Source organism: Epargyreus clarus, unplaced genomic scaffold (genome assembly GCF_041222505.1).
Source record: "Epargyreus clarus isolate Ecla_fem2 unplaced genomic scaffold, WU_Ecla_fem_2.2 ptg000003l, whole genome shotgun sequence".
NCBI classification, from domain to species: domain Eukaryota; kingdom Metazoa; phylum Arthropoda; class Insecta; order Lepidoptera; family Hesperiidae; genus Epargyreus; species Epargyreus clarus.
In genome coordinates, this window is record NW_027332211.1 from 2905261 (window position 1) to 2918348 (window position 13088).

Sequence of the window (13088 nt, forward strand, 5' to 3'; positions counted from 1 at the left end):
GAAGAACTTACGAAAACTACTAGGAAAGAAAATAACACAGTATATACTGCCAATATCCAAACATTCATTTATAGAATGCATAATATAATTAACATATCACACAAAGCTCTGAGTCTTAACTCTAAAATTTAAATCTACCAGAGATATTTAGAAAAATTACAATTGAAAATAATTTTACTTCTGTTTGCAGATAATTATAAACTTATAGGTAGGACACACTTGTTTTTATAGATGTTTTAGATTTATAAGTATCCAATTACTGCTTTAGGGTCATTAAAAAGATTAACCAAACGAAAAAAGTTCTGCCATCAACATTGTTGTATCAGTAATAAAATCATGAAAAAATAAGAATAATTATTTACATTATTATGGTGTCAGGAAGCAATCAATCATATTAAAAATATCAGTATATACTTTGTATATAGGTATCTATTTTCTTTTAATAATAGTGAATTATCACAAAATAAACAGGAGATTAACTTAATTGACCTTAGCAGTCATTTTCTCTTAAAGTACATCTTTAGATAGTGTAAATAAGATCTTGTGTACTATTTATACACATCTAATAAAACTTGTAGTAATGAATTACAAATTAGATGGATTACTCCTTCTGGAAGAGGAATTTCTCTAAATGTCATTACTGTATTCAATTCATTTTTACATTTACATCATATTGTAAAGGCATAATGCCCATTGATCATACAATACATACTTAAATAAATACAACTTTTTACATATCCAACATTTCACTATTCACTACAAAAATAATCGTAATAAGGTTAAATCCAGAAATATTTGAGAAGTTAAATATTAACACAGGTATACATTTTCCTGATGATAAAATTACATTTTTGAAAAACTGATTGAACAGTTCCTTAATTGATCTCCTCCTTAACCAGGTATTCTTTAAGGGCGTACTTGGAGTAGAGATCTAAAAATTCCAGTCAACTTTCAGCTGTTTGGTTGCCATCTATATCTCATGTAATGATGCGAAGAGATTACAAGTTCTGCATAATTGTGGTGTTGCATTTGTAAAGGTCATTAATTTAATTTTTACATTTTGAGCTTAATATTTACACTGAAATTCATTATTGTATGTATATCTTCTAATTTTCACTCTTCAGTATCACGAATAAAAGCAATCTACAATTTCGATGTGAATAATCATATTGAAGTCCGAAAGACATTTCACTACTTTTTTACTGAACACCATGGCTTTTGCACTAACCAAAATAACTTGTTAATTTTCACCCATTTGGGACAGAGTGAAAATAAATTCACTTGGCTAACCTGAGAGCCACAAGTCATCACAGTCGCAGGTCAAGTTGTTTGTGGACTAAGGCTGGAGATATAGGGATCCTAGAAGGGTCCCCGTTGGAAGCCGAGCCCTACACCGCGCATGGTGTGTGTGGTGGCGCGGGCGACTTCGTACTGCGCCTGCATCGCCTGGAAGAGCTCCTCCTGCTTCTTATTTGGGTCTGCTGTTGCACTTGTTGGTTCCGGCTTGACGGCAGCTGCACACAATTTACAAATAAATTGAGGATACACATGAACAGTTTCTTTTTTTAATAATATAAGACTAGTAGATAAGCATGCAAAGCACCTGTTGGTAAGTGGCTTCTGCCACCCATGGACATATGTAATTAACCCTAGATAGGATTAGATATTCCTAACTTAGATCGGTGCTACCCTTGAGGACTAAGCTGGAACACCTCGGAACAGTGTCTCCCTTACCACACCCTTCAAACCAGAACAAAGCAGCGCTTAGCACTACTGTTATTATGCAGAAATTTGTGTGGCGGTAGTGCCGCCGGAGACGAACCACAAAAGGTTCGCCGCCTTCATATCATATTGAAATGGCATAAATTGAATTTAAGTAACAATTATTAATTATACAATACCTGGTTCCTTAATGCCCATGAGCCGCATGAACTTGGACACCTGTTTGCCGTCGGTGTCCTGCGCGAATTTCGTACCGCTCCACTTTGCCGCTTCTTCTGCCTCAGATTTATTCTTATTAGACCAGAGCAACTTTCGCTTTTGTACCTATTCGTGAAAAATAAGACTTACTTAAATTACATGACATCATTTAACGTAAATTTATTCAAATTTCACTTTTATAATTTTACATTTATTACAAAAAGTTACAAATTATTGCTTTTTTTGTTGTAATTATTTACAAGCTTCTTTTTTATAAATAATCAATATAATGAGTAGGTTGTTGACACACAACTCAATTCAGATGTTAAGTAACCAATCCCTTGCAATTATTATGCATGTCACACTTCTGGTTTGTACTCGCACGTCCATACACGCACACACACGTAGTGCCTGTATTTACATAGCTGTTCGCGGTTGCTGACCTGGTCGAGGATCCTGGTTCCACCGGCGGCGGGATTGCAGTAGGCGGGCAGGCCGGTGGGCTCGTGAGCAGCGGCGCGCAACTGCTGCGCTGTGGCCATAGACCCGTCCGGCGTTTTGATCTGCAGCCCTACAAATAAAAAAATCTATTGATTATGAACAATTAAAAAGGGATGGTGAGATTATTTAGTTTCTGTCAATTTTTCGTAGGTACATTTTTATATTATTCTTATTTATATTATTATTTTATATTCACGCAAACAAAAGTTAAAACACTTTTGTTTAATTAAATAAGTTCTTCAACATATGGTTTAGTAGAAAATATAGATTGTATTTACCCATTTTCTCCATGACTTCAAGTTTCTTATTCACTTTGTATGAAGATGGCCTGTAATCTCCCGAAGAAGGCGAACCGCGTCTCTCATTTGAGCTGAAATAATTTTGATGTTTTGCTAAATAGCTCTTGTTAATACTTGGTCTAATAAACGTAAACGTAGGATTACGGCAAAAAAGATGTTTAAAGTTAGTAAAATGGCTTTGGTTCTAATAGCGTAAGATCAATTACGAATCACTTTCTAGTAAGCAATAATTTTGTAAGCTTGTATACTTGGTTGTTTGATTGGTCTGATTGGCAAGCTGACTAGTAATGTATGTGTTTTACCTGGACCCATGACTCGACGGAGCACCGCGCGAACGGGAACGATGTTCAGATCTGCCTTGATCCCGGGAACACCTGAAATAACATATAAATTATATTATTTATTTACAATGTTATTTCAGGTGAAATAACATATAAAATATATTATTTTATACTCAGTTTTTAGCGTATTTGAGAAGGAAGTCTCCATTTATCACTAACTTTGGGTAGCTTCTTTTATAATATTGAAGTAGTAAAGAAGCATGCAGTGGATCAGGTGTTGGGCGGAAATAAGTGACAGTGATGCCTCTGGAGTCAACAACATTATGGTGAACATTTCTTACCGTCTTTCTTCTGATCGCCGACTATGTCTATCTCTGTCGCGTTCCCGCTCCTTTTCTCTGTCACGTCGATCGCGTTCCGTAAATCTATAAGAGAGTGACGTTTACATTAATAATATACATATTTGACGAAAGATACCAATTAATTATTATCTTAGATAATTATAATTTCGCCAATTTATATTTGGAAAAGCCAAAAGTCGACAACCTTTGTATTATTCTTATAAAAAGTACATTGCACTGCATATTATAAATAACCAAAGATTTACCTGGGTGAAACGGCATCGCGTGTGTCCGTCGCCCTGACGAAGCCCGGCGGTGCTTCTCCACCAAAAGGCTTCAAATCCATTAAGGCCGGCATCTATAATTATGTTATGTTTCATTTTGTAAAAAAAATATGGCATATTTCAATCAAAGAACATTTGAGGTTGCTGCCTAACTGCATTTTTATGATTTTTGACCTTTCTGTATTTTCGTAATTTAAAAATGTTGTATAGTCCGCGTAAAACTGCTAGTCCGCTCTGAAGATAGAAATGAATCGTCTCGCCATAGTAAATTGTATGACTACACTTCCTCACAACAACTTCAAAGCGGACTATACACTTTTACTTTTCTCCATATTGTAAATCATGTGTTTGTTCAAACTAAAGGTTTTTTAAACAGCCTATCAACAAAAATAAGGAAACATTTGGCTCATTCATCTCGTTAATAATTCGTTCATCTTGTCACGACATACATACATGAGAATGTTTACTCGCCTTGCCGGCGTCGAGCGATCTCTCGTCCGGGCGGTCGCCGAGGAGGCCACGTCTGCCGTCCCGCGACGTGCCCTCGTAGCCGCGGTTGCGCTCCCATCTCTCTGATCTAAATATTCGTAAAGAAATTGTGAGATAATATGGATCGTTGCATTACAATATACTAATTATCTAGTCTAAATATACTAATTACTAGAATTTTAGGTATCACAAAATAGTTATTTTTTATTTTAAAGTATAGGTATTTACATATGTAGAGCCACTATTTTTCAACGCGGGTGGAACCGCGAAGTACAACTAGTAATCGATGAAATAATTAATTTAGGTACACTGGTATTACAACCAATCTAAATCAATTTATATACACGTGTTTGTAGTATTTTTTAAATCTTACCTATTATATTTATCATCTCTTCGAGGCGAACGTCTGTCCGCTCGGTTGTCTCTGTCTGCCTTGTCTTTCTCCGAGCGCGTGCGAGCGGGAGAGTCGCGGCGGCGGTCCCGCCGGTCGTCGTTGCGCGCACGCTGCCTGTCGCGATCGCGGTCATTATCACGATGACGGTCGCGGTTGTCCTCTAATAAAAAAAAAACAATTGCATTAAATTACTTTTCTTTTTTCAAAAATTGTGCACGATTCAGTGGCGTATTTTTTTTTTGTCATCTAATTTATTTCTATATAAGGGATAAACTTGACAAATGCTGGGTACTTCGTGCGCTATTATAAAACAAATAATGAATCAATCTAATAGCAGACATTTTGTTTGGCTTCAGACATGATCCGAGATTAAGTCACCTAGACTTGAAGTTAAGTTTGTTAAATAGGTCAGCAAACAAAGGTCTCCCAAACTATAAGTCCGACATCCATGAAAAACCGTGCTCCTATTTAAGATAGATAGATCGATCGATATTTAAGATAGATCAACTTTCCTTACCGAAGCTCCGTTTATTATCGTGTGAATGACGTTGTTCTTCTGAAGGCTCCGCTGGCGGCAGTTCGGGCTCCGACTCCTCATCATGGGACTCCTGCAGCAAGAAAACATTTCTCTATCAGTTTTTATACACTGCATTTTTAAATAGTGGCAGATATGTTAGTGATATAGTCTTACAAATATTCCCATATTATCAACTAGATTTAACAACAACTGTCTTGAAGATTGCCCTTAACATGTATTTTCTTTTTAAAATGTGATTAATATGATATTCATATGTACTACATATAATATTTTAAAGTATCAGCCTACAGTCTATTACTATCATCCTATAGTCTGGATCAGATGAGACAATTATAATTAGTTGCTATATATATATTCGATTTGACAATACTTCACTGACAGTCACAGATTATAAAAAATATATACAAACAAACAAACATATTAAAAAATATTATTATAATATAATAAGAAGCTGGTTAACATATAATATACTGGACAGTTGTTACTTAAATTACTTACAATAATCGTTACTATTTGCATAACAATATAATTTATTATATTTTGAAAAAAATACTTACCATATCTTTATTCAAACCATTTTTTATGTGAATTTATATTAATTATGATTTTAATAACACTATAATTTTCATGATTGCATTATAAAAATTTCAACATGTTGTAGATTGACACAATACTAACAGAACCCATATTAAGAAGACAAAAAAAAAAAACTTTGTGTTTACGAAAACAGACATTATTATTTATTTTCTTTTAGAATAAAATTAGCATAGTCTTTTTATAAATTATTGAAAAATGTGCATGTCATTTAATATGGAATTGTTCAGACCATATGGAACAAATTAGATGTATTTTTATACTCCTATGTTTTGAATTTCATATTTTTTTTATAGGAACAGCAAATGATCAGCAATCTCTTCTGACATCACTGCCCTCTAGTCACCTGGAAGGACCTAATTAGGAGAGGGTCCCATTAAAGTCACATCACAAGTGTATCAACATCCCCGAGGATCAGAATGCCTCATAAGTCCCAGCTTCACAACACCCATCCCACTTAAACACAGCAATACATATGGTAATAACAACATAAAAGATTATTGATTAAAACTTGTGTCACTTTATTATGTCACCTAGTTTTCTGTTGTAATAAAACCTTTAATATTCGGGTTTGACTTATTATAGTCCGCGCCTCACTGCTAGTCTGCTCTGAAGTTGTTGCACAAAACTACAAGCATTTATATTTCATAGCAACGTAAGGGCATACTAACGCAGCTATGTACCCGTGGGCTAGAGCGAGCAGCGGATGGGAGCCAGGAGGGGTCCCGCACTGTCTTCCCACCACTAATACCCACAATTTGCTATTTGGTGTGACTTGTTTCTTTATTCAGAGAAGACTAGCAGTTTAACACGGATTACACAATTTATTGAACAGAAAACTAGGTGACATAAGCAAGTGTCATAAGTTTTAATCATAAATCTTTTATGTTGTTTTTACCACAATTCACTGTTGCTATGGTGCAGTCATGTCAGAGAGTTTTTGGAATGTCCCATTGATCTAATCCCATGAGTGTTTATGAATGAATAACATAAAAATAGGACCTTCATGCTGTTCCGGTGTATATATATTTCTTAGTCTTTAAAGATTAAATTAAAAAGTAATCTATTTTAGCTATTTTGTTACAAGTTAAAAAACATTTTAGGCATTAAAAATTTCAGTAAATAAGCTTAATTTTATTATACTTTACTGTAACTATATGACATAATTTTTTTTAACAAATTATACATGGGTAGGTTTTGAATAAAAATTTTAAAGTTTGACTTTAAAGGAGACATTTTCTTTTTATCTTAAAGCTATGTACTCACATGTGATTGCTGTAAAGAGGTGGCAGAGGCGACGGCTGCTCATCTTGAGGCCTCGGGTCGGAGGGTATTTGACTTTTGTTTTGTGTCAATTTACAAATGGGTAACATATAAAATAATAAAAGTGTTAATATCATAGTTGAAATAATTACTTTTAACAGTAATGGTTTAAAAGGAATAGCTTATTATTTTATTAGTTAAAAGTAGATCTTACATGACATGTTTGCAAATATCTTAATTTTTATTAGGTTTGATTACTAAGTACCATATTGATTTACAGAGAGAGTTTTAAGGCTAACAGTTTAAAAAGAGAGGATTACTTAGCAATTGATAGTGACTGCAACATTAAGCCCTATTGCATATGTGACAGGTGTTATAGGTATAATGATTGAGAATTACCTCGCTCATATCCATATTGACAGTGTCGTAGTTCGTGTCGTCGTCGCGGCGGCGAGAGCCCCCGACGGCGCCCTAAAATAGTATTCTATTGTCAAGCAGAGAACGCAGGTTAATATTGAGGTAAAATTTACACTTAAATAATATACATTACATTGCATAATATTACAAAATAACATACAATATGTATACAATCCTATCGTAAATTTCTAGTAGTAGAGTTGGCGCTTTTGTGCTGGTTAAAAGGGTGTGGTAAGTTAGGCATTACTATCTATAGCATTCAGTCATAAGGAGTTGCAATCATCTTTGATTCGACTTCAGGCGGGGCTCTCTTCTATTTAGTTTATTAACAATTTCCATGGATGACATTAACCACTTATAAATATCAACTACTTCTACCCATTTACTTTTTTATTACTACTATTCAAAACATTCCAATCAGCAAGACATTCATCTTTATTCTTCATTCATATACATTGATCTGTACGGATGGTGTTTCAATTGTGTGTTCTAAGTTTAAATATACATTCGTGAAAAACATTAGAGTAAAAAGGAAGGACGAATCTTACCCAAGCTTGCGGACATCTTTCAGAATCATTGTCCTCGTCGCTTCCATAGCCAACTAGAGAATCCATTTATAATTAAATTTCTTATTGATAAATACGAACGAAATACAATTCAACTAATTAGAACGAAAATAATAATGAAGTTTCAAATTATTACAATTACAATGACACACACCGATTTCATCTACAAAACAATATGGCGTTGGTACTTGGTAGGGCTAGGGCTACCATTAAGAAAAATATATCTGGCAGACTCCATGCCACTGTAAAAAAATAATTCTTTAAGTAATAAAAACGAATCAATATTTTTTAATGAACATTATAAATTAAAATTGCTAAATTAATGATTGAGGATAGTAACAGAAGAGAATATGACCTATTGTTCACATAATGAAATTTTGCCTTAGTATGATTTTTCAATCGAGCACTCGAATAATCGAATCAACTGCTCGATGTCTTTGTCTGTCCGCCAGAAGCGCTGCTTGTAGATGTTTTTGGGCAAACTCGATATCAAGGACCACGACTCATAAAATAGAGTAACTTATCTCTTTCTTTACTATGCTTATATACACCATAAATTTATACCGAGAACTGATAATAATGAAGGGTACAGTTACAGTTCATTAATTGGGAGCTTAACCTGTGATCAAAATTTGTCAATTTCTAAGTAGGCAGAAATGATGAAATTTCGAACTGTAATAGTACAGTTATTTTAACGTTAAAACGCAAAATGAACGATAAAAAAACTGTAAACTCGCATACACCTTAGTTTTAGTCTTATTAAATTATCTCATTTTTTTTCTATGAGTATTATCGTATAATAATAATTTAAAATATTTACATAATAAAGCTGTGTCCGGGAGTCGTGAGTATAATATAGTGTAATAGTATTTTGTGTGTGTGTGTGTGTGTGTGTGTGTGTGTGTGTGTGTGTGTGTGTGTGTGTGTGTGTGTGTGTGTGTGTGTGTGTGTGTGTGTGTGAGTGAGTCTGTGTGTGTATGCATGCGTGTCTATTAAATTGTATGTGCTTAATATATATAATGTAATCTAATGTTATGTGCATATATAATTACTTGTAATTCATTCTTTACTTATTATGTGTTGTTTTAGAAATATCTTAAATGTATCAAAAGATTTAGTTAACGAGCAGGATGCCTCCAAAAGATATCCATTTTCGTGGGAGCGACACAGGATTATGTGGGATTCTGACCGCACTAAAACTAACCCGGTGGCCGTCCTCCGCGCCGCAAATAGGATTCTAAAAGAACTCCGGTAGCATTATTTTGGAATCTTATCATTCCAAAAGAATGCAACCGGATTTCTCTTAGAGCGTTGTCCCACCGTCTGGTATGTATGCTGATATGTGACTACATTATACCGTCTTCCTTCTCAGGGTGGCTGGTCGGGCGGTTAGAGCTCTCACTCTTGATGAACAACCCCGGAAGTCCTCTTATAGACGCCAGTTACGACAGGGAGGGTATACGTAGCTTTATTGCATGTAGTTCCGGGGCCAGAATAGGGCTACCGGATCCCAGGCAAGGGCAACTAAAAGGGAGTTTCCGTGTTTCCGTATGTGTGGTCGCATACTGTCGTGTACATCAGACGATATAGCGAGCGTCATGCTCACTTGGGCGGAGCCCGGCGGAGCAACGCGCTAAGAGGACCCCGGTTGCATTCCTTTGGAGAACTCGAAGTCCTTTACACAGCGTCGAGGACGGCCACCGGGGGAGGGGTTTAGTGCGGTAAGAATTCCACAGAACTCTGTGTCGCTCCCACGGCACCGGGTACCTTTTGAAGGTTTCCCCCTCGATAAAGGGTATACGTAGCCTTATTCTGGTCCCGAAACTACAGGGCCATAGGAAAAGTACCTACCTCTGTCACCCTTGCCACTTTCCTTCTATTATTAGGCAGATATGGCGGTGCTTCCAAGATTGAACCACAAAGTGTTCGACTACCTTTAAAAACGGTTTATATACTGATAAGCTGTTGAGTGGTCGACCATTAGACAGCTGAATGTGTTTATGCTGCAATATTTTTCTGTTAAAGTTACTGGTTTAATTGTAGATTTCGGATTATAAGCACTATCAAAATGGTGAAATGTGTATGCAAATAAGCATAATCAAAATACTAAATACTTATGTATTATTATTTTTATTTTATAAATATGTGTACACAAAGACATATAAAACAACATTAAAAATAAAGGACTACTTATCTCAAATTGAAATTTCTTCCAGCAGGCCCATGCTCGGAAAGTATAACATATGAAAGGCAAAAATAGTGTGCACAAAGTAGTTATATTACGTTTATTATTTAGCAATACAAGTTGTCCCGTAACTCGCGGATTATCCGCTTGTAATCTCGTAGCCATTGTGACCTATTAGAATCGGTTTTTGTTTTAGTGCATAGTCTCATAATCCTTGTCAAAAGTACCAGTCGAGCATGCAATCGAACAGATAGTTGATAAAGGGTTGCAGCAATTTCTTGAGCGGCTCTTAGCTCGCAACCCTTGAATGATAGGTATTAGTTAGATACAAATGTTTTCAATGATTCCCAATTTAAAAAAGTTCAGAGAATTGAAACACCATTTCTAAGGCTCCGCAAAATTCTTAATTCATTGTATTAAAGAAAATATATACTTCTATGAATAATAAAATGTGATTTTTTCTGAATAGATAAAACGTACAGCTTTTTGTTACAGGTATTCATTGAATCAATACGATTTGCCGTGTACCTATGTATAAATATCACCTACGTATAACTAACAGGGTGTCTGGTCGAGTATCCAATTATCCACGGCAATAAGTACGAATGACCCATATAGCAAAATGTTCAGTACATCAGCTATCAGTCGCGAATTGTGTAAATTCTTTCTTAAGCTATCATTTCCTTGATAATTTATGATATTTTGAGATTAAACGGTTCCATAATTTTGAGGTTCCGCATCAATAGCGCTCATTTGTTACTATGAATAATATTTAAGTATGATAATAAATAAAATTACAGCCAATATAACATTTTAACTAATTATATAAAAAACATATTAAAAAAAAACCTATATCTTTTATAACTACTGCAAAATGTAAAAACAAACTTGTAAAATAACAATGATTTTTCGACGTCAACATTGACGTGGATCCGGTTTTGAAACAGTGGAGCCACACAGTGGGCACCTGCTCCGTATGACTTATATAACTATTCATGTTTATGTAACTTTTCACTTGAAAGTCCATTGCGGATTTCAGGTACGAGGTAATAAATCATCGTATGTTTCGATAGTAAATTCGTTTGATAACAGATGCAGGAGCGATGGATGCAACACATGAAACCCGCCCACGCCCGCCGGTTTGGACAGGAGTATGAGGGGCTAAGCCCCGCTTCCCTCGCCGGCGAGGGCGCCGCCCCAATCGATAATGCATCTGCCTTGTCTGCCCGGGCCCAGGCAGCCCAGTTCCTTTGTGACCTGTCTGATGATTGGTCGTCTCACATAATTAATTACTTTTACATTATTCATCGCTTACATACCATCTTAGCAACTGATTAGTCTTCAGGCAAAATTATTTCTGTAAGTAATATTCATCTTATTCAACTTAATTCGGATATTAGCTTAAATATCGGGACAGTGGTACTCAACCTATTTACCTACTATAATAATCATTATTTTTATTTATTTAATTTAATTAAAATTTGTTCCATTGATATCATACGTAAATGACCGATTAAATACCTAACTTAAATTAAAATAAAAATTGTAAAAGTTACCTATCTGTTAGAACTACTTGTTGAAACTTTGCATTTCCTGATTAAACGATTTTAAACCCAAACTTATCTTACACTTACACATCTACCTTAACTTAAATGTACACTATTTAAAGTGGCATAATTTGTAGCGTACTTGTAAATTAAAAACCCTTTATGTCTAAAAGAATATGTATAATGAAACGAAATATTATACAGAAAAAAAAATAAAGTATGTTTATACAATATTAGAAATGTGATAAAGGAGATGTTTCATTTTCGGCCATCTTATGTACACTATATCTAAAAAACACGAATAATTTGTATAATTGAAGAAAAATACACATATATTTTGATAACCTAAAGTATTCCTGTTAAAAAATATTTAAAATAAGCATTCCTCATTGAAATATTAAATATGGCGGAGTATTGTCAATGTCAAATTTCAAAACTGTCGATGTCAGTCAGGGAACCTATGTGTACCCCACACATAGGTTACTATACTCTTTGGATGTCGGTAATTCTTTATTTCGCTGTTTTTATCGTAAAGTTATTGTTACCTTAGTACTTTACAACCTGACTTTAATTTTGGGTATCCCGTCATTATTTCTGAATTTAATTAATTATTTATAATAATTATAACAAAACCACCTTTTAAATAGTATCTGGTTTTATAGATGTAAGTGACATGTCAAATTAAAAAAGAAGAAGTTGTCAATTTGATATGTGTATAAGTGGATATATACATATCATATAATAGTGGAATCCAATGTAAACGTTGAATAAATATGTACTGATGAGAAGATTCCATTTCAATCTTGAATATGTTTTTGCTCTGTGCTGCTTACGATTTTGGACTGATTCTTCCTTACTTGTTTACCCAGCTTATGTTTTATGGACTCTTGTGATTTTCGTGCGATCGCTGTGGATTGTGTTGACAAGGATTCAATGTCATCAGGTAAAATATACATCAGTTAGTTGTATTAATCGTGAAATAATCGTTAATAATTTTAACCTAGAGAAGCTAATCTTTTTACATTTCTCTTTTTTTAGATAATTACAATGGCAAGACAAGGACATTCTTGGGATGACAAAATAATCAGTTATTATTGCAACTGCATCGCCGGGTAACGAACCGTAATCGTAGGTAGCTGCGCTCACATTATGACCATTGTTTGATGTTTGGGCTGAGCTCGTCGTCGTAAGGATACTACAGAACCTGCTACATGATTGGATGAAAATATTGATAAGGGAAGATATTGAAAATGAATAAATAATGTATCTAAGTGAAGAATAAATAAATTATTATCTAAATGTGTACTTAAAGTTGTTTTATTTACACACTTAAATGTTTTAACTAAAATAAATTGGTATAGAAATACATATTTTGGTATGTTTGTTTTCAGTCAAGATTTATGAAAGTAAATATAATTAATATTTATCAAATATAGGTATTGTTTCTCAATACATACAATACAATATTT

The 13088-nt window shown here is 34.4% G+C and overlaps 1 protein-coding gene across 4 annotated transcripts; it reads right to left on the reverse strand.

The window, feature by feature from the left end:
- Positions 1-336: 336 nt before the first annotated feature.
- On the reverse strand, positions 337-8068 carry LOC140750135 (uncharacterized). Of its 4 annotated transcripts, none has more exons than XM_073083531.1 (12): positions 7870-8068; positions 7304-7375; positions 5027-5117; positions 4489-4669; positions 4098-4203; positions 3609-3700; positions 3343-3426; positions 3023-3094; positions 2700-2791; positions 2364-2491; positions 1902-2046; positions 337-1514 (listed from the first exon to the last, which is right to left on the reverse strand). In XM_073083531.1, the coding sequence occupies exons 1-12, from the start codon at positions 7933-7935 to the stop codon at positions 1360-1362; spliced, it is 1284 nt and encodes a 427-aa protein (XP_072939632.1). In that variant the 5' UTR covers positions 7936-8068; the 3' UTR covers positions 337-1359. The 4 variants fall into 4 exon arrangements, with proteins under 4 accessions (XP_072939632.1, XP_072939623.1, XP_072939645.1 ...); XM_073083522.1 differs by having other exon boundaries at positions 4080-4203; XM_073083544.1 differs by having other exon boundaries at positions 4080-4203; positions 7304-7388; positions 7870-8053.
- Between the last annotated feature and the right edge of the window lie 5020 nt (positions 8069-13088).

Excerpts from the sequence above, each read along its gene's own strand:
- LOC140750135 (XM_073083522.1), bottom strand. The coding sequence starts at position 7,935 with ATGGATTCTCTAGTTGGCTATGGAAGCGACGAGGACAATGATTCTGAA. Across the intron at positions 7,376-7,869 it reads AAAGATGTCCGCAAGCTTGG|GGCGCCGTCGGGGGCTCTCG; the intron begins GTAAGATTCGTC and ends ATACTATTTTAG. Across the intron at positions 5,118-7,303 it reads TCAATATGGATATGAGCGAG|GAGTCCCATGATGAGGAGTC; the intron begins GTAATTCTCAAT and ends TTCTTGCTGCAG.